The sequence below is a fragment of the Elephantulus edwardii genome, unplaced genomic scaffold (assembly GCF_000299155.1).
Source record: "Elephantulus edwardii isolate Elephantulus edwardi_28Jun2011 unplaced genomic scaffold, EleEdw1.0 scaffold00079, whole genome shotgun sequence".
NCBI classification, from domain to species: Eukaryota; Metazoa; Chordata; class Mammalia; order Macroscelidea; family Macroscelididae; genus Elephantulus; species Elephantulus edwardii.
The window spans coordinates 1,148,888-1,158,412 of NW_006399829.1; the positions used below are offsets into that span (position 1 = coordinate 1,148,888).

At 55.8% G+C, this 9,525-nt stretch overlaps 2 protein-coding genes and 1 pseudogene across 4 annotated transcripts in view; 2 read left to right on the forward strand and 1 right to left on the reverse strand.

Moving 5' to 3' along the window:
• Nucleotides 1-6,893, reverse strand: part of GDNF (glial cell derived neurotrophic factor) — a 42,150-nt gene extending 35,257 nt beyond the window's left edge. The window contains exons 1-2 of one of the 3 annotated variants that reach the window (XM_006889540.1): nucleotides 6,857-6,893; nucleotides 2,388-2,552 (exon numbers count right to left, since the gene is read on the reverse strand). In XM_006889540.1, the coding sequence (XP_006889602.1) occupies nucleotides 2,388-2,526 (139 nt within the window). In that variant the 5' untranslated portion in view covers nucleotides 2,527-2,552; nucleotides 6,857-6,893. Of the gene's footprint in view, nucleotides 1-2,381; nucleotides 2,553-6,856 lie in introns of those variants that run through there. The other 2 variants (XM_006889541.1, XM_006889539.1) reach the window with 2 other exon arrangements.
• On the forward strand, nucleotides 2,618-7,358 carry LOC102845447 (treacle protein-like). The gene is made up of 4 exons (XM_006889577.1): nucleotides 2,618-2,787; nucleotides 3,946-4,265; nucleotides 4,979-5,116; nucleotides 6,763-7,358. Exons 1-4 carry the CDS (start codon nucleotides 2,618-2,620, stop codon nucleotides 7,356-7,358), a joined length of 1,224 nt encoding a protein of 407 aa, XP_006889639.1.
• Nucleotides 7,359-7,362: 4 nt separating this feature from the next.
• LOC102845850 lies at nucleotides 7,363-7,962 on the forward strand (annotated as a pseudogene).
• The last annotated feature ends 1,563 nt before the right edge of the window (nucleotides 7,963-9,525 follow it).

Here is a 9,525-nt window from a genome sequence, read left to right on the forward strand (position 1 = left end):
AAAGACCTGTCTCTCCTTACAACATGTCCAAAGTATGTCAGACGAAGCCCCAGAATCCTTGCCTCCAAGGAGCAGCCTGGTTTACCCCTCTCTAGGATGAATCTGTTTGTTTTCCTGGCAGTCCATGTTAAACATTAAAAATATTTTAAAAAAGAAGAAAAAATATGAAAATAAGCTCAGTGCCCTGGAGTTGGGACAGAGGTTGCAAACGGCAGGGAAGGAGACAGCGCTTTCTACTAAGGAGCCACTTCCTAGATTCCCACCTCCAGAGAGGCCTGTGTAACTCCCTACACACTCGCCCACCTGACAAATGTTGCTGTTGTGTGTACCCTGGAGCTGGCGTCCACTAAGAGCTGACCTTCTAGCGGGTTTTCAGAGGCAGTTAATTGCACGAAAGGAGATTGCTCATCCTTCTCCTTGGGAGCAATTGGAGGATTTGAACCATGTGCCTTCACTATTGCAGCGCAGCTTTTTGCCACTAGGATATCAGAGCTCCCTAAAGATATTGATATGCTAATGAAATCCCACAATAAGTCCCTTCTAAGTTGTACTGCAGTCTTCTGTCAATTTGCTGTACTGAGGTAGGCTGGGTTTGCTGTGAAGCTGAATTTTGTGTCATTGAGGTCAAATGCCATAACAGCTGCCCATGGTGGACAGTGTTTGGTGAAGTTCCCAGTTTTTAGGACAGGTTTGGAAGAAGGAGTGGCATCCAATTCCTAAACTACATGCCTCTGGAAACTCTATGAACCTGGAGAAACGACAATAGTTATAGAAAGGCTTCAGGCCTTTGGTTCATAGAGCCCTGCTTGACTTGACAGCAATCAACAACAACAATAAAATCCCAGGGAATTAATCAGCTTCCCATCAGACACAACCATGTTTCTCTCTCTCCTGAATGTCCAGGTTGGAACAGGTATTTTAATTTGAGGAGATCAGCTTGGTTCTTTCAAATGCTAAATCACTTTTGAAGTCCTAATTTGCCTTAGAAAGATGCCTGCTTTCTCATTCTTGAGACTTCTCAAAGATGCTTTTGTTGCTGCAATTAGGCATGGAAGGATGGAACACAACACATTTCATGGGCTGTTTCCTGGCCTCAGGCCACAGGGTTTGGGAGACTCTTAGCTCATGGCTGAATTGTGTTGGAGCTGCTTCTCCTGTGGTTATGACCACAGCATGCTTCATGTGCTAAAGAGCCTATCTTAGGGACGAGCGTCCAATTTCCTATTACTGCTTTAGTTATCTGCATTTTCACTCATGGCTTTTGAATTGGAACCAACTCATTGCTGACCCTCTAGCAAGTTTTTGGAGGCTGTTAATCACACAGAAGAGTGCTCATATTCCAAAAAACCAAGGTAGTGGATTTGAACTATCTTTGGGTTAGGAATACAACTGTGTGTAGACGATACATCCAGAACTCTCTAGCCCCCTCATAGCTTCTATGCTTTGTAAAGTAACATACTTTTACGCTACAGAGCAACTTTCGACTATACAAGAGCTGATGGTGAATAATATGGTGAATGATAGCAAATGATAGTTGGCATATCCTAACAGAATCTCCTACTCCCAGTGCGAAGCAAATCACGGATTTTCTCCTCTAATACAGGGAACCACAACTTAAAGCATCAGCACTGTCACCTGCACTGTGAACTATAGCGGTTTTCTCTCCCTGGGCCCAGCCAGTAGTATTTTCTGTAAATCTTTCTAGAACTAGAACTTTTCTGGCCAGATGTGACACTGCCCTGATGTTTGCCTTGGAAATGGAGGCTCTCCTGGTTTTTTCCTCTGTGGTTATTTATTAAAAAAATTTTTTTTTTATTTTAACCTCCCCCCAAACCAGGCCCTCTACTTTCAGGGGCAATTGGGGGTGGAAGTGCAATTGCTTTTACGATCAAGCACACCCATAGAGAGCACAACCTGATGGGATTGGACATATAATATTAAATATATATATTTATCATATTTGTATGTAAGTATATTTAAATAAATATATATTGAGAGGTCTGGACATATAATATGAAGTGTGTGTGTGTGTGTGTGTATGTGTATTATCTATATGTAGTGTGTGTATTATCTAAATGTAGTGTGTGTATATACTCTGAGAGTCAGGAAGAGGAGACAGTTGTGTTCTGCTGGGGTGGTGAAGCTAACTGAGCAGTGTGAAAAGGCAGAACCCTTGCAGTTGGGTAAATCAGCCAGCGCAGCCAAACTCAGGCAGATGTGGGGGCTCTGCCGCTCCCCTCCAGCGCGCATTAGCCCAGCGCCGATGTGCCCTCGGACTGGGGAGCCCTCCCTGGCTTGGGGTGTGTGCGGACAGCGGACGAGGGACACGAGAGGGTCCCCCAGCGGCGCGGCCAGCCCCGCGGGGAGGGAACGGTTCTTACAGTCACGTGCGAAGGGCGCACGGCGGCGGCTGAGGGAGCGGTCTTCGGCGGGCGCCTCGGGAGGCCTCTTACCGGCGGGCAGCGGGAAGGCGGAAGCTGTGTGGAGCAGCACCAGGCAGACAGCCACGACATCCCATAACTTCATCTTAGAGTCCCGTCCAGCGGCGGCACCTGCGCGGGCAGGCCGCGGAAAGAGGACCAGAGAAGACGCGTTAGTCACTAGGACCCCGCTGTCGATGCCCGGGGCGTCGCCTCCCCGCGGCTCCTGCACCCTCACCAACATCCTTACCGCCTTCCTCGCGGGCATCCCCGAAGTCCCCTCCTCCCGTCCAGATCTCCCTCCCTTTCCTCTCGGGACTCCCTCCCCGTTCAGTCTGGGCGACAGCTACCCTTGTCCCGCCACACCGTCCTAGACTTCGGATTCTCAAGCTGGGGCACCACTTCTCGGGCCATTAAATCCACAAAGGCGACGGCACCGGGGCTCTAGGACACCGCTCCCATCCTCCCTGGAAGGCCCCAAGGTTTAGCCTGCTCTGCGTCCTCGCGCGCCCCAATCAGGGAGCACCCGTCACCCTCACCCCCGCCTGGTAGCTCCCAGGAACCCGCGGGCCAGCGGGAGACCCAAGCACACCATGGACCTTTTCATTTTAAAACAACCCATCCTCTGTCTCAGGATCACAACCCCACCAGGCTGCCCCGCGCACCTCGCCCACCCATCACTCTTCCCATCCAATAATCCTCCTGGTCGGTGCAGGAAGCGAGGGCTTGGGGACTTGACGCCTGCTTGGGACCATCTGCGTGCTATGACTTCACTTCTGAAGCATCCGCTCGACTTCAACAACTAGTCCCACTAGTCCCACCTTTAAACAACAACCAACCAACCAAATATTAAAACAGACAAACACGCATTAAAATAAGCAAGCGACCAACCAGAAACACGCGCGGAAAGAGCCCGGCGGGGCACGCACTGCACACGACGAAGGCTTTACCATTGCTATAGCAGGCAGCGATTTCATTTGTCTTGCAAGTGTGAACCGTCTGGACAATAACAGATGCCCCCCACGTCTCAGAATTTTATTTTGCACCCTGCTAGGGTCTAAAGCTCTGGCCACTGCGGGCACCGGAAGGCCTAGGCCGCGAGCTGGCCTGGGATCTGAGCTTAGCCAACTGTTAGTCCTGGAGTTCCGCTCGCTTCGCAGCTCTTACACCACTGGAAAGGAGGCCCACGCAGGCGGGGGGTGGGGGAGGGGGCAAGCCATGAGGCCTGTGAACTCAGGCCAAGCCCCTCCCAGTGAGAAGGTGGGGAGGGCGTGGGGCTCCTAGGCGAGCGGGGACCCAGACTTTTCTATTGCCTGTGTCCCCATCTCCAAGTGTGCGGGGAGAATTCTCACTCGGAAACAAAAATCAGGATTCATACAGATGATTGATTATTCCCAGAAAACACAGATGCTTCAAAAAATGAAAAGGTCGTCTAACTTTTTCCGTGGCTTGGGCTTGACAGTTTTCAGGTAAATGCACAACTCTTAAGACCTCTTTCCTATTAGTTCCCGCCTCCCTCCTCCAGGCATCCCACCCAGTACCGCAGCCCGGGTGCCTGTCCAGGCCACCCGGAGAAGAGTTTAAACCTGCCGCCACCTCCCGCTGAGAAGACAAATGCACTTTCCAGCCCGCCGGCGTTTGCTCGCTGCGCAGCTGCTGGGCTCGGAAAGCCTGCCGGCACCAGGGACTCCGGGCGACCCAAGGCTTCACGGGCCCCGAGCTGCCCAGACTGGCGTGCCGAGCCAGCCAAAGCCGCGGCTCTGGCCCGCGCGCACGCGTCCAGGAGGAGCAGCAGCCAGGCCCGGGTGATGCGCAGTGAACGAAGGGGAATCTTTGGCAGCAGGGGTAAGAGGAGGAGGGACCAGACGCTTCCCGCGTCCAGGGTGCCAGCTCCCTCCAGGGTGCGTGTGAAATGACTGGCGACCCCGAGGGGGAATGGCGCGGGGTTAGTGAGCCATTCTAAATCGCGGGGCCGGTCAGCAGGAAGCAACAGAGGCACCAGATTTCCCTTCGGCATTAAGAGGGTTTTTCCCCTCCCTGACTGACTGGGGTTTTTTAATTGGACGTGGAGATCCTCAATTAGAACTGTGGCGAAGCTGGCAAAGCAGGAAACCGTGGAAAACTCCCTGCCTGGCCACTGGAGGCTCCTGGCCCCTGTTCCCTCCCTGGGTGATCAGCGCCTTGAAGGCGTCCCCGGGACAGCGAAGAGTGTTCTTTCCTCTTTGCCTCATGTCTCCGCGGCTTCTTCTGGTGCTTGTGACGCGCTTCTTAAGACTCCATCCACGCCCCTCGCACACTCTGCCGCCTCCCCGATTGTCACTTCTTCTATTTCCCAAAACACGCCTGCCTGTCGGCCCCCCTCCAGCACCCCTGTCACCCTCCTTCGCTGAGCGTGCGATTTAATTTATAGCGCGGCCACGTGCTGGTACCAAGCCTTCCTCTCCAAGTTGCCTCTCTAGGTGCCCCCACACCCTTTCTTGGGCATCGAAGATCCCGAGAGCGCTCCAGTGAGACCAAAGGGATGGACGCTCCGCCAACCGGGGCTTGTGTGTTCCCAGATCCAAGGCGCAAGCACGCCCAAGGGGGCGAGGCGCACACGCAGAAGCCGCAGCGCACTGCCGGCGCTTCTGGGTTCTCAGCACCAGGGGGCACCCGAACCCGCCAAGCCCCCCGTGTCCACGCGGCGGAGAGGCTGGGTTGTCATTTTCAGTCCACGCGGGGGTGGGGGCGGGAAAAACCACTCCCCCTACCATCCTCTCCAAATCTGAATTAGCCTAGGGGCTTCTGGGCATGCTGCCCAGCGCCCCGGCTCTGAGGGCCCTCCGCCTCTTCATCATCTCTGCCTGGTTTTCCACTTCTTCCCACCTCACCTGAGCTGGTTTCTCAGCAACCTGCCGGTAGAAGCGCTCGCCGCCCCCCTTTCCCTGCGTCAAGGTGACAGCTTCCCCGCGGTGAGCGATCCCGCCACCAGAGCCCCCGCGCCTTCTAGTGCCTGGCAGGCTGGGGAATCTTTCGGGTTTGCCTTCCAGATTCAGATCTCAGAGAAAAATGGGGTGGACGGGCTGGGGAGGGGTCGCTTTGGGGTGTGAGTACAGTACTCTCTTTGGGGGTGGGAGGCTGCTAAAGGACCATTAGATACTTGTCTTAACTGCTGTGATTGATGAGGGGTGGTTGATGAAGGCCTTGTTCTTCTTGTCCACCTCTCCAACTTTTGAGAGTAAATAAAAAAGAATACAGGACGCTCCCCCACCCCGTCAGACTGGGGAGAGGGAGTCTACGTGTTAAGGGAGTCCCAGGCCCAGCGGCAGCCAAATCCCTGGACACAAGGAACTCCCCGGCAGTTGTCACTGATAGAAAATGCAGCCCTGTGACCTCTTCCCTCATCTGCCAGAGGCCCCACTTCGATGGATGGCTTTGAGGGGGAGAGAGCGCACGAGACAGGAGGTGGCATCTCTCCCCTGGAGCACTCAAGTTTATGTATTTACGAAAAGACACAGGCAAACGCGCCCGGGATTAGCCGCGCTTCAGGCCAAAAGAGTAGCTTGTCTCCACCAACGAGCGAAAACGTGGGGAGGCCGGGCTGGGCAGCCCCCCAGGCGCGCACTCGTTCGCTCTGGGGGCACCAGAGTCAGGGAGGTGCCTGGGAGTCAGGGAACCCAGGAAAGGACTGAGATTCCTGGCCCGACGTGGGGGTTCGTTTGCACTCAGTGAGTTGGTCTGCAAATCAAACCACGTCAGTCAGATTCGTGGTGGCGCAGGGTGAAAGGCGGTGCTGGGTGGAGGAGGCACGGAACACAGGGAGCTAGAGGTCCTTAAAATCACCCCCCTGAGCAACTGGCGGGGCCCTAGAGATGTTCCAGGAGTCCCGGACCTCCAAGAGTTCACCTAATCTGGTTCACCTGTGGGGAGGCGTATGGGGTGGGGAAGCGCCGGCAGCCCGACTGCACCCAGAGAAGGTGAGCGCTTGCGGGCTTGTGCTCAGCTTCTTCAATGCTCTCTCTCCCGGGGCCTGCGTTTTCCCTCGTAACAGACCAAAGCAAGAGCAGTATGGAAGTTACATTCTGGGCAATGACAGATCTCTGCAGCTGCCTATCCCGGGAGAGCACCCTCTCGGCCACTTCAGTTGTAGGATGACTCCAGTCTAAACAGTGTCCCTGGACTTGGCAGGAGCGCCCCGTCCAGCGGGGTAGACAGCCCCTTTCTGGCATTCCGGGACACTTCACAAATATTGGCTCCGAGTGGAAAAGACAACCTGCCCCTAGGCTAGGCCAGCCTCTCTAGGTTTCAACTCCATTCCCTCGGCGCCAGGCTTCTCGTTAGTCTTCCCGCTTTCCTTTCTTAGGGCTGCTGGGGGCCCAGCCGCTCCCCTGCGATCCCAGCGCCCTGCAATGCCAATACCCGCTGCCCTCTCCACCTCGGCCCGCTCCTCCACTTACCTCGGATCCGGTCTCCGCAGACCCCCAGTTGGACATTAACTCCAGGAGCCCCGAGTCCCAGCCAGGAGAAGCATCTGGGGCGCGGGTAGGAGCGCGGAGCCCCGCCCAGCAGGTTGGGGGCAAGAGTTCGCAATCCGGGGGCCCCGCGGGGCGGCGAGGGCGCGCTGGAGGCGGCGGCCAAGGTTCCCGCGGCCGCCGCGAGGAGGGCGAGGGCGGCCGACAGTGCCCTCGCCAGCCCTCCACACCCCCAGAAGTCGAAATCCGAGCAGCCGCCCCTGCCTTGGGTGGGGGGCGACACGGCTGCGCGTGCAGCACTCTTCGGGGAGCTGCGCGAGCCGGGGACCAGGCGGGCGATTCAGCGGCAGCGGCCTCGCTCTGCGCCTCCTCGGGGCGCAGGGCTGGTGAGCACAAGACGGGCCGGGCTGATGCTGCCGCCGGAGCTGAGATCTGGCCTGGGAATCCAAACGAGACACCACGTCAACCAGCGCGGGGAGTCCCGTGAAGACATGAGGGCGCCAGGAGCGCAGGCTGGTCCTCGAGAGCCCGGGCCGGGGGGCCGGGGTGGGGGAGGGGAGTGCGGGGCCCCTGGAGGGGCGGGGGAGGCGGCAGCAGGGCCCGGCGGTGAGGAGGGGAAAGGGAGGCGGCTCAGAGGCGCCCTAGCTCCCGAGGCGGGGGCGCGGGGCGAGTGGGTGACGCGAGGTGCCCCTCCCCCGGGTGCCGGTGGAGACGCCGCGGGGCTCGCGCCGGTTGCTCTCCGGGCAGAGCCGGAGGAATGTGCGGGCTCGGCGCAGGCCAGCCCCCGGGGCAATCTGAACTTGACCGCGGCGGCCGCGCCGTCCGTTGAGCCTGGCTTCGCTCCCGCGCCCGGCGCTCGGGAAGGAGGGCGCGGTGCCCGCTGGAAGGCTGGCGGGGCTGTCCTCGCGCAGCTCGTAGCCTTGGCTCCGCAGCCCTTTCGCCCTCTCGCTGTTCTGCAGGACAGAAGGCAGTGGCGAGGGAGGAAGCTGCCGGCAGGAGTTCTCCGAGCACCACGAAGGAGAGATGTGGAGCGGCCCAGTGAAGGAAACCGAGGTTTTGCCAGGAGACTGCGAATGGAGATGCATTTATAGGGCTCACACTCCGTGACGTGCCCTCCACTGGCTTTTCTGATTCGCTTTCTGACCTAAACAGACATTAGTTTAGTCCCCATGCTAGGGCCAACACGGGCTCCAAATATCTGCTGGCTGAAGTCAGAGGCTTTGCATATCATGTATTACATGGCAGGCAATGAAGAAGGCTTCTGAGGCTGGCCGGCTCCTCGCTCCTAGGCTCCATTTTCATGCTGATGTAACATAATACTAGACCTGGGGTAGGCACATACATTCAAAGTCCCAATTCCAGAGACGTCAGCTCACTTTCTCGGGAACAGGTCAGAGGAGGTAGGGCTAACTGTGTCTGTTATCCAGAGTTTTTGAATATACAGGTGGGAAACCTAACCAGGCACCCCTTTGGGCGCTGAGTTTCAGGGAGCAGGAGCCCAGGCCCCCAACTCAGAGCGCTGAGCATTCAGGAGGTGAGATCTTTCAAGCATTTCTTTTGTTGGTTAGCTTACCACCAGAAGCAGCCAGGAGTCTTCTTTTCTAGAGGACGCGAGGAGGGCAAGTCCTCGCACACCCTGCCTGGGGCTAGAACCATAAATACATTTCCTTCACATGGGGCTTGAAATTAGCCACCCTCTCCCTCTTTTAAAAATAATGTACTGAATGAACTCAGGTATGTGTTTGCTGATTAGAAACCAGCTTTCTGGAAACCAGTGGGCCTGATGAGTGGGACCCCTTTTATTATATTAGCTGGGGCCATAGAAAGTATAAACAGGCTCAGTTTACATCCATGCACCTCTTGTTTTATGACTCATCCGGTTGTTGGGGAGTGCGTGCTCTCAGAGTGGTTGACACTGACAATAGGCAGGGGGAATGCGTGTGTGGCAGAGTGGAAGAACGGGGAGTTATTGAACATCTGTTATTGAACAGCCAGACACCAGCTACTTTGGAGGTTTTGGATCAGCTACTTTGGAGGTTTGTCAGTGGAGTTGGTGTGGGAGGAGAATATTGTTCTTAACAACATTACAGTGGTTGACGATGACACCAACTGAAAATTAAATCGTCCAAACACACCTTTGCTGGAATTAGGATGCTCTTGCAGGATGTTTTCAGTTTTTGATAGGTTTATGGTGGAAAAGTCCATGGAATTGGAAACAGCAGGACAGGATACTTCGCATGATACCCCTTGTTTGGCATTGCTTTTGGAAACTGAGGATGACCCTAGTCAGCACTGAAACCATCAGTTCTTCATTTCCCGCAAGGCTTTTCAGGAGATGGTCATGCTTCCTAAGCACCTACAGTTATTTTGCACTGGCTGTGTGCTAGACCATGTGAGTTACGCGGGTGAGGCATTTGAGAACTGCACTGAATTTACCAGAAGTGTTGGAGTTTGCTGTGGAAGGAAGGCTGACCGGAATCTCCACCACCCAGCCACGTGTCTCTGAAAAGCCTTCCGGAAGGGCCACCCAGCCAGGCTGCATGAAAACGGGATTGAAGTTTAGGATTGGAAAGGTCATTCAGGATAAGGCTCAGTAGCGGGGTTAGCTTGCAGGCCCCCTCAACACCAGGCGCCTGTTGATCCCTCTAATGGGC